This window comes from Hyperoodon ampullatus, assembly GCF_949752795.1.
Source record: "Hyperoodon ampullatus genome assembly, chromosome: 7".
NCBI lineage: Eukaryota > Metazoa > Chordata > Mammalia > Artiodactyla > Ziphiidae > Hyperoodon > Hyperoodon ampullatus.
The window spans coordinates 102,397,642-102,413,706 of record NC_136920.1 but is presented as its reverse complement, the minus strand read 5'-3'; the positions used below and the strand labels follow the sequence as shown (position 1 = coordinate 102,413,706).

General features: G+C 40.1%; 1 protein-coding gene across 1 annotated transcript in view; it reads left to right on the top strand.

Annotated features, from left to right (window-relative positions):
- Positions 1 to 1,236: 1,236 nt before the first annotated feature.
- POU2AF2 (POU class 2 homeobox associating factor 2) overlaps positions 1,237 to 16,065 on the top strand; it is a gene marked incomplete at its 3' end in the record, with an annotated part of 35,213 nt that continues 20,384 nt past the window's right edge. The window contains 1 exon segment of the mRNA XM_079707683.1: positions 1,237 to 1,341. Coding sequence (XP_079563809.1) covers positions 1,267 to 1,341 — 75 coding nt within the window. The 5' untranslated portion in view covers positions 1,237 to 1,266.

Genomic DNA, 16,065 nt, shown 5'->3' with positions numbered 1-16,065 from the left:
CTGGAGCAGGACCTGAAAATTTACACTTTTAACACATTCCTAGCTGATACTATTATTGTTCCTGGCCCAAGATTCACACTCCGAGGATCACTGGTGTGTATTCTCACTTGGACTTCTCTGTCTGGCTTTGACTCCTGCCTTGTTCTGACCTTTAGTGCCTGAGTCACTCTCCTACTCCAGGCTGCTGGAACTTCATGAAAAGTTCATGACTGCGCCCTGATCATTTCCTTTCCCCAGGCTCAGTTTCTCCCTCCTTCTGTTCTTACCTCCAGGACTTTGCCCATGCTGCCCTCTATACCTGGAATGTTCTTATCCATTTACCATCATACACGCCGCTTATCTCCACTATCACATGGCCTTCCCTAACTCCTTCCCCACCCTCAAGAGAAATTGACATGTTCTGTGTTTTTCTGAGTATTCTATTCAGGCATACTTTTTGTTGTACTTTGCACATTTGCATTATAATTATTTTTAAGTATTTCCCTTCTCCCACTAGATGGTATGTTCTTTTGTATTCCCAGCTCTGACACAATGCCTGACACATAAAAAATACTCAATAAATTATCGATGAATAAATGTAGCCTCAGGCTTTTCCCAAAAAATAAGGCATCACACACAATTCTAAGAGCAACACTTAGATCCCTTTGGAACAAACATTAAGATCATTTAGCTTTAAATTTGAGGCTGATTTGAAAGAGATACTTAAGCCTCTTTAATTAAAAGATATATAGGCCAAATCCTGTCAAAATAAGACCCAAAGAATCAGTCAAATAACTTTGTTTTGCTGAAATCAGTTTGCATGTGGCTTTATTTGAATTGAATAATAAATTGTCTTGGAACCTAGTTTTTTTTCTCTCCTTCATTTTGTACAGGAATTTTGTATTTAACTTGGTACTTTTTACAACATTTTCATATGCATATCTTATATAACTCTGTAGTCAGTTTCAGAGAGATTATTATATCCATTTTACAGATGAAGAAAACAGGGCTGAGAAATTGTGATTTTCCCCAGTCAGTGGTTAATACGTAAAAGATGGAATAGTGTTTCTTTCACTTAGCTTGGTTCAGTTTCTGTCAAGGACCAGGAGATAGGACTAAAAGACCTGTGTTGAAGCCACTTCAAATTCAAGTCTATCATTCTAATGAGAAAATAGCATCACAATATTAGCCCTGGACAGGTTAACCTACTTATAGTATCTACATTTGATTGTTACTATTCCATTTGCTTAAGTCCCAGGAGACTACAGCAAAAGAGTGTATCAAGGCATGAGAGTGAAGCACACAGTCAAAGATCTACTGGCAGAAAAACGATCCAAGCAGACAAGTAACTCAACATTTAATGTAAGTCTCAGTTGAATACATTCTGAAGTCTTTGGGGGTTTAAATCCTATTAACGTTAGTTATCTCCCCTCTCCCTTTATCTTCTCACCAGTCTCTCACCTCTTGAGTCTGATATTCTCCACAGCAAAGCCCCCCTTTAACTGGCACACACTATATAATTGATCTATAAGCAAGGATTCCAAGAGCTCTGTGAACTTATTCTCTGGCTACTTCAGATAGTGGATATGAAATGATGATGAGTCCTGACTTTTTCATTTCTGCCAGTCATGAACTACCAAAGGCTCAGTTGGCGGGAATAATGCTGACCTTCATCTTCATGTTATTCTAAACCTGATAGAGACAACTTCTAAACATCTTCTCTGTAACGTGCAAAATCAGATTTTAAAATCTTAGTAGGAGTTGTCTTCAGTCTAAAATCTCTATCTGACATCCTTGTCTTTATAAATAGCTCCACTCTATACCTAAAATGTTTAAGTAGTTACACCCAAATCTCCAATAATGATTCTTGAATGGAAATAGCAGTTGCTTATCGAGTTGTGTATGTAATTACTCACCTGCATTGCTGGGGGCAGGACACGAGAGCAGATGACGAGGAATAAAGGAGGCGACCACATACAGCACTGAGCACAGGGGCTGGTACACAGTGGGAACTGCTTCTTCCAGTGTGTTCTGCCCAGAACGTCAGCACCATATTCAACACTGCTCCGAAGTCAAACTTCTGGGACTTGTTTCAAATGAACCAACTCCAGATTCAATTTCCTCCCATCCGAGAACATCCTTTATTTGCACATTTTTTGGCTTTCCTTTCTTTTAAACCACCTCCTCTCTTCTAGTTCAACAAATGGAACTTAGTTGATGAAGAGAAATCTGAATAATTGGCTCCTTGTCTGTTCCTAGTGCCGTGTTTCTCCTCATGCTTCTTCAGAATCATCTGGAATGTGAGTTAAAAACATCCATACAAATCTAGTCTCTTGAGAGAAAGAGAGGGAGGAAAAAAGAAAGAGACAGAGAATTCAGTCTACTCTAAGTGAATCATAGCAGCATGGATGTAATGTGGATTGCTTGGCCACTACTATGGCTAGAATTGTGAAACTTGCAAAAGTTCCAGGCATACTGTCAGTTGGGAAGACAAGAGACGCAATGAGGATAACTTCATAGTCAAGGAACAGATAGTCTATCTGCCCCATGTGAGGCTATAATTCCCTCCTCAGCAGCGTCATCCATACACACATACAGTGATAGGGTACTGTGCCAGATGGAATTACAAAGCAAGACAAAGAGGCACCTATCCAAATGGTGGATGGAAATATATTTTTTATTAAAAAATTACCTAACATGATTTCTTACTTAAGCTCTGCAACTATCGAAGAGCGTGTTTTCTCTATTTTTTGATGCTTTTACTTTTTAAAAGATATAACACTATACACATAATTAACAATAAGTCATATTATTTGATTTAATTTTAAAATGAAAATTCCTGGTCCCTGTTCCATGTCTATTAACATAGAGTTATTGGTCTGGGGCCAGGGAATGGTCATTCTTAACAAGCTCCTTGGGTGATTTCTTTGCACATCATAATAAGAGAACTTTACCACACAGCAAAGAGCAACTGTCAAAACCCCACACATAACCAAGGTTCTTATCTCTACCCAGATTAGAAGTTGCTGAGCTATTGCTACTGGCCCAGTGACACTGCAAGTGTTATACAAAAGTGGGTACAGGAAACATGTGATACATGGTCTGTGCCATTAAACAACAAATAACCTGGTGGAAAGGAAAACATTTATACATTTAAAAAACACAAGACCATATAACCAAGCACTACACTGAATGCTGAAGACAACATAGCCATGTGTTATGAAGATTGGAATACTATTTACATAAGCACAGTTTAAAGTGGACTTCCTGTGTGTTATCTCATTCGATAGACACACTACTCCTATGAGATTGATGTTGACATCATTCTCCATCTTACAGATGAAAAAGTTGAGAACAAAAGAAGGGAAGGGATTGTTTGCAAGTTGCAGTTAGCAAGTGGCAGGTCTTCTGACTGCCAATTCCATATCCCTTCTAAAGGGAAAGATCAATGTGGACTGGAGTAGAATCACTTTTGATTCATGCTGTCTTCATCTGTTTGCACTTTCATCACAAAATACCACAGACAGCATAGTTTATAAACAGCATACATTTATTTCTCACAGTTCTGGAGGCTTTATGACCAAGTTCAGGTTGCCAACATGGTCAGGTTCTTGTGAAGGCCCTTTTCTGGTTGCAGAATTCTCATTGTATCCTCACATGATGGGAGAGCATAGGGAGCTTTGTAGGGCCCTTTTATAAAGGCACTAATCCCATTCATGAGGGTCCCACCCTCATGACCCAATTGCCTCCCAAAGGCCCCACCTCCTAATACAATCACATGGGGCCTTAGGATTTCAACGTCAATTTGGGGAGGACACAAACATTCAGACCACAGCACATGCAAACAAAGGAAATGAAGGCATAAGAAAATATCATACAGAAAGGACTGGAAAGGTGCAAACCAGCTCTAACTATGGTTGTTCTTCTCAGGCATCAGGTGCACAGGCAGTATGAGCTCAGCCCTAACTTCCTGTTCTCACATATTACTCAGTGTCTCACTGCTGGTATCTTACTCTCATCCTCATTTCAAAGACCTTTTAAATTTGGGTAATTAAATGCATATAGGGGGAGCCGGAGGAAGATGGCGGAAGAGTAAGACGCGGAGATCACCTTCCTCCCCACAGATACATCAGAAATTCATCTACACGTGGAACAACTCCAACAGAACACCTACTGAACGCTGACAGAAGACCTCAGACCCCCCAAAAGGCAAGAAACTCCCCACATACCTGGGTAGGTCAAAAGAAAAAAAGAATAAACAGAGACAATAGGATATGGACGGGACCTGCACCAGTGGGAGGGAGCCGTGAAGGAGGGAAGGTTTCTACACACTACAAGCCCCTTCGAGGGCGGAGACTGCAGGTGGCGGAGGGGGAAAGCTTCGGAGTAGCGGAGGAGAGCACAGCAACAGGGGTGTGGAGGGCAAAGCAGAGAGATTTTGGCACAGAGGATCGGTGCCCTCAGGCACACACCAGCCCGAGAGGCTTGTCTGCTCGGCCGCCAGAGCGGGTGGGGCTGGGAGCTGAGGCTCGGGTATCGGCTTTCAGTCGGAGCGCAGGGAGAGGTCTGGGGCTGGCGGCAGGAAGAGACCCTGAAGGGGTTAGTGCTAGCCCGGAGGGAGTCCGGGGAAAGGGTCTGGAGCTACCGGAGAGGCAAGAGACTTTTTTCCCTTTTGTTGCCTGGTGCGCGAGGAGAGGGCATTCCCCTCCCTCCCCTCTGCCTGAGTGAGCCAGAGCCCCCGAATCAGCGGCTCCTTTAAACCCGTCCTGTCTGAGCGAAGAACGGACGCCCTCCGGCGACCTACGCGCAGAGGCGGGGCCAGGTCCAAGGCTGAGACCCGGGAGCTGTGAGAGCAGAGACAGGGAAATCTCTCTGTGCGGCCTCCGAGGCAGCGGATTAAAGCTCCACGGTCCATTTGATGTGCCCTGCGTCTGTGGAGTGCATGAATGGACAGCGAATCATCCCAAATTGAGGAAGTGGACCTTGAGGACAAGACTTAAGACTTCCCCCCCTTTTTTTTTTCCTCTTTTTACAACGAATTATCTCAAATTAAGGAGGTGGACTTAGCAAGATTTCAGACTTTTCGCCCTTTTCCTCTTTTTACAACGAATTATCCCAAATCGAGGAGGTGGACTTGGAGAGCAAGATTTTTGATTTTTCCCCCTGCTCTCTTTTTGTGAATGTGTATGTGTAATCTTCTGTGTAAGATTCTCTCTGTATAGCTTTGCTTCCACCATATGTCCCAGGGTTCTTTCGGTCCGTGTTTTTTTTCAATAATTACTTTTTAATTTTAATAACGCTACTATATTTCATACTTTATTCTATTTTACTTTACCTGCTCTTTCTTTTTTTCCTCCCTTCCCTTCCTCCCTCCCTCCCTCCGCTCCTCCTTTCCTTCTTTCTTTTTCTTTCCTCCATCCCTCCCTCCCTCCCACCCTTCTTCTTTCCACTTTCTTTTTCTTTCCTTCCTCCCTCCCTCCCTCCCTCCTGTCTTTCTTTCTTTCTTTCCTCCCTCCCTCCCTCCCTCTCTTCTTCCATTCACTCTTCCTTTTGCTTTCATTCCTACCTCCCTCCCTCCTTTCGTTCCTTTCTTTCCATCCTTCCTCCCTCCCTCCTTTCTTTCTTTCTTCCTTCCTTCCTTCCTTACTTCCCTTCTTCCTTTCTTTCAATCTCTCTTTCTTTCTTCTACTAATTATTTCTTTCTACTTTTTCTCACTGTTATTCTGAGCCGGGTGGATGAAAGGCTCTTGGTGCTGCAGCCAGGAGTTAGTGCTGTGCCTCTGAAGTGGGAGAGCCAACTTCAGGACACGGGTCCACAAGAGACCTCCCAGCTCCACATAATATCAAGCAGCGAAAATCTCCCAGGGATCTCCATCTCAACACCAGCACCCAGCTTCAGTCAATGACCAGCAAGCTACAGTGCTGGTCACCCTATGCCAAGCAACTAGCAAGGCAGGAACACAACCCCACCCATTAGCAGAGAGGATACCTAAAAACATAATAAGGCCACAGGCACCCCAAAACACACCACCAGACGTGGACCTGTCCACCAGAAAGACAAGATCGAGCTTCAACCACCAGAACACAGGCATTAGTCCCCCCCACCAGGAAGCCTACACAACCTACTGAAACAACCTTAGCCACGGGGGACAGACACCAAAAACAACGGGAACTACGAATCTGCAGCCTGCAAAAAGGAGACCCCAAACACAGTAACATAAGCAAAATGAGAAAGCAGAAAAACACACAGCAGGTGAAGGAGCAAGATAAAAACCTACCAGACCTAACAAATGAAGAGGTAATAGGCAGTCTACCTGAAAAAGAATTCAGAATAATGATAGTAAAGCTGATCCAAGATTCTATTTCCCAGATCCAAAACCTTGGAAATAGAATAGACAATATGCAAGAAACAGTTAACAAGGACCTAGAAGAACTAAAGATGAATCAAGCATCGATTAAAAACACAATAAATGAAATGAAAAATACTCTAGATGGGATCAATAGCAGAATAACTGAGGCAGAAGAATGGATAAGTGAGGTGGAAGATAAAATAGTGGAAATAACTGATGCAGAGAAAAATAAAGAAAAAAGAATGAAAAGAACAGAGGACAGTCTCAGAGACCTCTGGGACAACATTAAACGCACCAACATTCGAATTCTAGGGGTTCCAGAAGAAGAAGAGAAAAAGAAAGGGACTGAGAAAATATTTGAAGAGATTATAGTTGAAAACTTCCCTAATATGGGAAAGGAAATAGTTAATCAAGTCCAGGAGGCACAGAGAGTCCCATACAGAATAAATCCAAGAAGAAATACGCCAAGACACATATTAATCAAACTGTCAAAAATTAAACACAAAGAAATCATATTAAAAGCAGCAAGGCAAAAACAACAAATAACACACAAGGGAATCCCCATCAGGTTAACAGCTGATCTCTCAGCAGAAACTCTACAAGCCAGAAGGGAGTGGCAGGACATAATTAAAGTGATGAAGGAGAGAAACCTGCAACCAAGATTACTCTACCCAGCAAGGATCTCATTCAGATTTGATGGAGAAATTAAAACGTTTACAGACAAGCAAAAGCTGAGAGAGTTCAGCACCACCAAACCAGCTTTACAACAAATGCTAAAGGAACTTCTCTAGGCAAGAAACACAACAGAAGGACTATACCTACAATAACGAACCCAAAGCCATTAAGGAAATGGGAATAGGAACATACATATCAATAATTACCTTAAATGTAAATGGACTAAATGCTCCCACCAAAAGACACAGAGTGGCTGAATGGATACAAAAACAAGACCCATATATATGCTGTCTACAAGAGACCCACTTCAGACCTAGAGACACATACAGATTGAAAGTAAGGGGATGGAAAAAGATATTCCATGCAAATGGAAATCAAAAGAAAGCTGGAGTAGCAATTCTTATATCAGACAAAATAGACTTTAAAATAAAGACTATTAGAAGAGACAAAGAAGGACACTACATAACGATAAAGGGATCGATCCAAGAAGAAGATATAACAATTGTAAATATTTATGCCCCCAACATAGGAGCACCTCAATACATAAGGCAAATACTAACAGCCATAAAAGGGGAAATCGACAGTAACACAATCATAGTAGGGGACTTTAACACCCCACTTTCACCAATGGACAGATCATCCAAAATGAAAATAAATAAGGAAACACAAGCTTTAAATGATACATTAAACAAGATGGACTTAATTGATATTTATAGGACATTCCACCCAAAAACAACAGAATACACATTTTTCTCAAGTGCTCATGGAACATTCTCCAGGATAGATCATATCTTGGGTCACAAATCAAGCCTTGGTAAATTTAAGAAAATTGAAATTGTATCAAGTATCTTTTCCGACCACAATGCTATGAGACTAGACATCAATTACAGGAAAAGATCTGTAAAAAATACAAACACATGGAGGCTAAACAATACACTACTCAATAATGAAGTGATCACTGAAGAAATCAAAGAGGAAATTAAGAAATACTTAGAAACAAATGACAATGGAGACACGACGACCCAAAACCTATGGGACGCAGCAAAAGCAGTTCTAAGGGGGAAGTTTATAGCAATACAATCCCACCTTAAGAAACAGGAAACATTTCGAGTAAACAACCTGACCCTGCACCTAAAGCAATTAGAGAAAGAAGAACAAAAAACCCCCAAAGTTAGCAGAAGGAAAGAAATCATAAAGATCAGATCAGAAATAAATGAAAAAGAAATGAAGGAAACGATAGCAAAGATCAACCAAACTAAAAGCTGGTTCTTTGAGAAGATAAACAAAATTGACAAACCATTAGCCAGACTCATCAAGAAAAGAAGGGAGAAGACTCAAATCAGTAGAATTAGAAATGAAAAAGGAGAAGTAACAACTGACACTGCAGAAATACAAAAGATCATGAGAGATTACTATAAGCAACTCTATGCCAATAAAATGGACAACCTGGAAGAAATGGACAAATTCTTAGAAATGCACAACCTACCAAGACTGACTCAGGAAGAAATAGAAAATATGAAGAGACCAATCACAAGCACTGAAATTGAAACTGTGATTAAAAATCTTCCATCAAACAAAAGCCCAGGACCAGATGGCTTCACAGGCGAATTCTATCAAACATTTAGAGAAGAGCTAACACCCATCCTTCTCAAACTCTTCCAAACAATATCAGAGGAAGGAACACTCCCAAACTCATTCTACGAGGCCACCATCACCTTGATACCAAAACCAGGCAAGGATGTCACAAAGAAAGAAAACTACAGGCCAATATCACTGATGAACATAGATGCAAAAATCCTCAACAAAATACTAGCAAACAGAATCCAACAGCACATTAAAAGGATCATACACCATGATCAAGTGGGGTTTATTCCAGGAATGCAAGGATTCTTCAATATACGCAAATCAATCAATGTGATACACCATATTAACAAATTGAAGGAGAAAAACCATATGATCATCTCAATAGATGCAGAGAAAGCTTTCGACAAAATTCAACACCCATTTATGATAAAAACCCTGCAGAAAGTAGGCATAGAGGGAACTTTCCTCAACATAATAAAGGCCATATATGACAAACCCACAGCCAACATTGTCCTCAATGGTGAAAAACTGAAACCATTTCCACTAAGATCAGGAACAAGACAAGGCTGCCCACTCTCACCACTCTTATTCAACCTAGTTTTGGAAGTTTTAGCCACAGCAATCAGAGAAGAAAAGGAAATAAAAGGAATCCAAATTGGAAAAGAAGAAGTAAAGCTGTCACTGTTTGCAGATGACATGATACTATACATAGAGAATCCTAAAGATGCTACCGAAAAACTACTAGAGCTAATCAATGAATTTGGTAAATAGCAGGATACAAAATTAATGCACAGAAATCTCTGGCATTCCTGTACACTAATGATGAAAAATCTGAAAATGAAATCAAGAAAACACTCCCATTTACCATTGCAACAAAAAGAATAAAATATCTAGGAATAAACCTACCTAAGGAGACAAAAGACCTGTATGCAGAAAATTATAAGACACTGATGAAAGAAATTAAAGATGATATAAATAGATGGAGAGATATACCATGCTCCTGGATTGGAAGAATCAATATTGTGAAAATGACTCTACTACCCAAAGCAATCTACAGATTCAATGCAATCCCTATCAAACTACCACTGGCATTTTTCACAGAAGTAGAACAAAAAATTTCAAAATTTGTTTGGAAAAACAAAAGACCCCGAATAGCCAAAGCAATCTTGAGAACGAAAAACGGAGCTGGAGGAATCAGGCTGCCTGACTTCAGACTATACTACAAAGCTACAGTAATTAAGACAGTGTGGTACTGGCATAAAAACAGAAAGATAGATCAGTGGATCAGGATAGAAAGCCCAGAGATAAACCCATGCACATATGGCCAACTTATCTTTGATAAAGGAGGCAGGAATGTACAGTGGAGAAAGGACAGCCTCTTCAATAAGTGGTGCTGGGAAAACTGGACAGGGACATGTAAAAGTATGAGATTAGATCATTCCCTAACACCATACACAAAAATAAGCTCAAAATGGATTAAAGACCTAAATGTAAGGCCAGAAACTATCAAACTCTTAGAGGAAAACATAGGTAGAACACTCTATGACATAAATCACAGCAAGATCCTTTTGGACCCACCTCCTAGAGAAATGGAAATAAAAACAAAGATAAACAAATGGGACCTAATGAAACTTCAAAGCTTTTGCACAGCAAAGGAAACCATAAACAAGACCAAAAGACAACCCTCAGAATGGGAGAAAATATTTGCAAATGAAGCAACTGACAAAGGATTAATCTCCAAAATTTATAAACAGCTCATGCAGCTCAATAGCAAAAAAACAAACAACCCAATCCAAAAATGGGCAGAAGACTTAAATAGGCATTTCTCCAAAGAAGATATACAGACTGCCAACAAACACATGAAAGAATGCTCAACATCATTAATCATTAGAGAAATGCAAATCAAAACTACAATGAGATATCATCTCACACCAGTCAGAATGGCCATCATCAAGAAATCTAGAAACAATAAATGCTGGAGAGGGTGTGGAGAAAAGGGAACACTCTTGCACTGCTGGTGGGAATGTGAATTGGTACAGCCACTATGGAGAACAGTATGGAGGTTCCTTAAAAAACTAAAAATAGAACTACCATATGACCCAGCAATCCCACTACTAGGCATATACCCTGAGAAAACCATAATTCAAAAAGAGACATGTACCAAAATGTTCATTGCAGCTCTATTCACAATAGCCCGGAGCTGGAAACAACCTAAGTGTCCATCATCAGATGAATGGATAAAGAAGATGTGGCACATATATACAATGGAATATTACTCAGCCATAAAAAGAAACGAAACTGATCTATTTGTAATGAGGTGGATAGACCTAGAGTCTGTCATACAGAGTGAAGTAAGTCAGAAAGAGAAAGACAAATACCGTATGCTAACACATATATATGGAATTTAAAAAAAAAAAAAATGTCATGAAGAACCTAGGGGTAAAACGGGAATAAAGACACAGACCTACTTGAGAATGGACTTGAGGATATGGGGAAGGGGAAGGGTAAGCTGTGACAAAGGGAAAGAGAGGCATGGACATATATACACTACCAAACGTAAGGTAGATAGATAGTGGGAAGCAGCCGCAGAGCACAGGGAGATCAGCTCGGTGCTTTGTGACCGCCTGGAGGGGTGGGATGGGGAGGGTGGGAGGGAGGGAGATGCATGAGGGAGGGGATGTGGGAACAGATGTATATGTATGACTGATTCACTTTGTTATAAAGCAGAAACTAATAAAAAAAAAATGCATATAGTCCCATTACATGGCTATTTGGACTTTAGGTATCTCCATGAATTGATTTTACTGTCTACTTCTTTCATCTCAACCATTATTCTAGAAAATCCCAAGAAAGACATCATATTAATTAATCACTGACTCTCAAGGACTTTTTCTGTCCCTGTGGCAAACACAACTCAATGAGCAGGAATCATGGAGAATCACATTACTGGCAACACTTACAGGGCTCTAATGGCATGAGGAATACTGACAATCCCTACTATTTTTCATCCCAGTTCACTAGGTGACAATGAGTCTGATATCTTGGGTAAGTTTAGATAGGAAAGCTATCCTTAGACGTGTTCAAAATTTGCTACTGATAACATGGGTAATAACCAGTCAAAGGATAACTTGAGGAGATTGGAGGCCCTACCACACTGTTTTACCATAGATATTGCCCTAAGCCAAAAACTGGACCCCCAAAGATCCTACATCAAATCCCTGAAACATGTGAATGTCGACTTAAATGGCAAAATATGTGATTAAGTTAAGGATCTTGGGTGGATTTTCCACTTACCCTGGAAGAGGTGATCCCTAAATGCAATCCCATGTACTCTTTTTTTTTTTTTTTAATGTGGAAGAATTGTGTTTTTTCTGTTTTTGTGGGGTCTTTTTAACATCCTTATTGGAGTATTATAATTGCTTTATAATGGTGTGTTAGTTTCTGCTTTATAACAAAGTGAATCAGCTATATGTATACATATATCCCCATATCTCCTCCCTCTTGCATCTCCCTCCCACCCTCCCTGTCCCACCCCCCTAGATGGTCACAAAGCATCAAGCTGATCTCCCTGTGCTATGCAGCTGCTTCCCACTAGCAATCCATTATACATTTGGTAGTGTATATATGTGTTAGCATACAGTATTTGTTTTTCTCTTTCTGACTCACTTCACTCTGTATGACAGACTCTAGGTCCATCCACCTCACTACAAATAACTCAATTTCGTTTCTTTTTATGGCTGAGCAATATTCCATTGTATATATGTGCCACATTTATAAGAGGGAGTTTTGAGAGACACGCAAAAGAGGAAGAGGCCACGTGACCAGGGAGGCAGATATCACATATCAAGGAAGGCAGTAAGGCAGGCAGTCACCAAAGCTGGAAGAGGAAGAGTAGACTCTCCCCTCGAGGCCCCTGGAGAGAGAAAGAATAAATTTTGGTCTTTTTAAGCCACCCAGGTGGTGGTAGTTTTTTCCAGCAGCCCTAGGAAACTAGTACACAGATATTATGAGAACTACATCCCCCAGTTAAGTACTCTCTAGGAATTGTCTATCTGGTGCCCAAATTGCTGCTCTGTTCTTTATGACAGCACTTGAATAAGTTTACATGGGTTATGTTGACTCATCTTTACCACAATTTCTCTCATGACCATCTGTTTTCGATACCATGAAGTGTTTTCCACATTTTTGCAGTAGGAATTGAAGGGGGAAATTCTCCCTTGCCTCAAAAGAAACTTTCACCAAATACTGGACTTAAAACCACTGTGTGCATTTTAGCCATAATCCTGTGGTTCCACAACTATTATCATGGATATCTTTTTAAATAATCGTTTCCTCTTTCTTTTTCAAATTTTTCTGGGTTATTCTTTACTATACTATCAACCAGATCATTAAAAATACGAGCCACTCACCAACATCTGGTACCAAAGGATACGTATTTAGACTTTTGGTGTAAGTTTATGTTGCATTGTTTTCAATTACACTATTTCAGTGACATTCCATAAAAACCGATCATTGAAAATTTTAAATAATATCACAAAATTCGGTGAGCTCTCAGTTATCTATAGTAAAATTAAAAAGAAGTAGAGGCAGTAAGCCTAATAGCCACAATTTTTCATTTTGTTTTGAAATTCAATGAACAATTTGCAGGCTATTGAACTTTCTAATCAAATTTTTCCCAAGCTATCATAAAGATTCATATAAAATCATTGAATATAAAACAGCTGCATGCATGAGGGAAAAAATTCTAAACTTGCTAAGTAGGAAATGGAGCTCAGTAACCCAAATTTGGAGTTAAAATTGAGTAGTGGAAAGGGGGAGTTCAGTGCAATATAGGGGGAATTAAGAATGGGCTTAGCAATCAGGGTCTCTGATATTTAATCTATTTTACTGGTTTATGGACTCCCTCATAGCTATTCTGCTCTGCTCATTCATCAAAATGCTATAGTGAGGGACAATAAGGAAATAGATATGAAAGTGATTTTAAGTTAATATCCTACATAAATATGAGGAAAAACAAGTGACGATTTCTGGTTGTTCTTAGAAGATCTGAATGGAGGGAAATGTTGAGGAGCAATATCCCAAGTGGGAAATATATTTCGATCATATCAACCTTGAATTATACATAATATACATACACAGACCAAAATCTAACTATTTCCACTTGGTATGATTCTTTTTATACTAACCTTAAAGCCATACTGTCAGCTAGGTGTCTTGGTTAATCTTTCCTAATTATTTTTGGAAGTAAAACATTGTAAGCACAGAAAGAAGCATGACAATAGTACATACTGATGGAAAAAACTGGAAGAACTGAAGATGAATGGAAGCCATATAGTGCATTTATGGCATAAATTATATGAACGTGTTTGATCTTCCTTGAGAGGTCGGTGAACTCTAACTGTAGAACAGATGCGCATTGTCCAGCTCCATCTGTAACAACTGTCTGTCTTTCCATCAGGACTGCTAGTTAGAGATTTGTTTTGTTCTATATCCAGCTGCTGTTTTGTGGCACCAATCACATGCACATTTCAGTTATCACCGAGTGTAAACATGATGTCCATATCTGTGATTTGCATTTGGAGTTCTTGTGGAGTATTAAAAAATGAAAGTAGGCAATTGGAAACTGTATATTACAGCATCTCAAAGTTTCTTTGATTTCCCTGAAGCTTTGGAAAACACATCTGAGATTTCTCTTCTGCACCAAAAGGGAAACTGCTGCCTCCTCAGTCTGTTTGAACACCCTCCTTCTGGTTGTCAGTGGTCTCTGGCAATTCCTTTCTCCTCTCTGGGCCTCAGTGTCCTTGTCAATAAAAGTAGAGTTTGATTCATCTCATTTCAGTATTCAATTTTAGTACTCAAACTTTAAAAATTTATCCCATCCCCTTCTTTATTATTCATATTTCAAATGTTCACATCTCACTGTTTATGATTTGAAGTAAATCTGAATCTCTGAGAACTAGTTCATATTCAAGCTGCAGCATCCTTGAGCTGAAGTTTCAGATCACTCTATCATCTGGGAATCTTCAGCGCTTAGGTTCACAGAATTTTCTCATCTAAGGCACAGGCAGCATAGCAAGATGAAGAGTATGGGCTCTGGGTCAAGATGACCTGAATGCACTTTGTCAACTGTATGATAACTGTAAAGGAACTTTAATCTTGGTGTCAGAGGAAGATAATAATATGTGCCTTGCAAGGTTAGGTTTAATATGTCAAGAGCTTTGCACATGGTATGTGTTCAATCAATACTAGCGCTATTAAATACTGCAGTGAAGGAACATTAGAATTCAAGTGATGTAAGAAATTCACTGAGCTGAAGAAATGTACAGTCCAGCTGTGGGAGAAAGAATTATACATGAAATAAGTGATTAAAAATTAAAAGATGGCTTTGGTTTCCAAGTGCCAAATGCATAATAGTGACCATCAGTGAACAAGATGGAGGTTGAAAAGGGGGAGAGCAAGGCGTGGACGGGGTAGATGGAAGAAGACTTCTTGGAGGAGGGTGAGCCTTGAGCTAAGTTTGGAAGGAAGACGATAACTCAGATGAGCAGTGAGGAGGGGTAGAGTCCAAACAGAACACGAGAAGGGGGTGATGGTCCAGAGGGAGAGGAGAGACTCTGTCTGTGATGTGCAGTGGGTAGACCCACTTGGTCTATAGGGTGGAGAAGTGAAGAGAAAGTCAGGAGGCCTGGCCTGGTACATGACCTTTCAAAAGTTAGTTCTAGTCTTGCCTGCTGAGGTCTCCCAGACACTCCTCTCCATGCCCAGAGCCTCCAGCATATTTATCTGCTAAAATACTTATTACACTGCACGATAATTGCTTGTTTTATTAAATCTCTCCCCCAACTGGCTAATGTCTTGCTATTCCCATTTTTTTTCCTTTTGGAGCCTCCAGCCCAGGAGAAACAGCAGTGGGGTAGAACTGTTGAGAGCTTGTGTTTTGGAGTCTGATAGAGTGAGGATCTGACTCTATTGTGTCAAGGTGATCGAAGTTCTCTGGACTTCTGTTTCATTCTATGTAAATGGAGAGAGTGATACCCACCACAGATGTGTCATGAAAATTAAATTAGATAAGGTATAAAAAGCCCCTGGTACGGCTGGTACAGGGCACATTGTAAGTGCTCAGCAAATGGCAGCTTGTATGGTTTTGCTAGTACCTGGAGTGTGGTAGCATTTGATAAATGTTACTTATCGTGCAAGTGTGCTGCGCAAAGGCAGACACCCACAGTTGGTGGTGAGCTCCGAACAGCAGCCTTGGGAATTAGATACTTTGAATTCATTACTACAAATTCTAATACAGCATAAATAAATCGACCCGGAGAAAGACCACTGGGTAACTTTTGTAGGTTCGAAAAATTGATTCACTATGAGCCAATGAAACAACAAAATAGTGGAAGTGACAGTTAGCAACTTTGTTTTTATTCTGACTCAGCAATGCCACCCTCCTCCATTCTGTGGGTTGAGATGGCTAGAGTTGAAG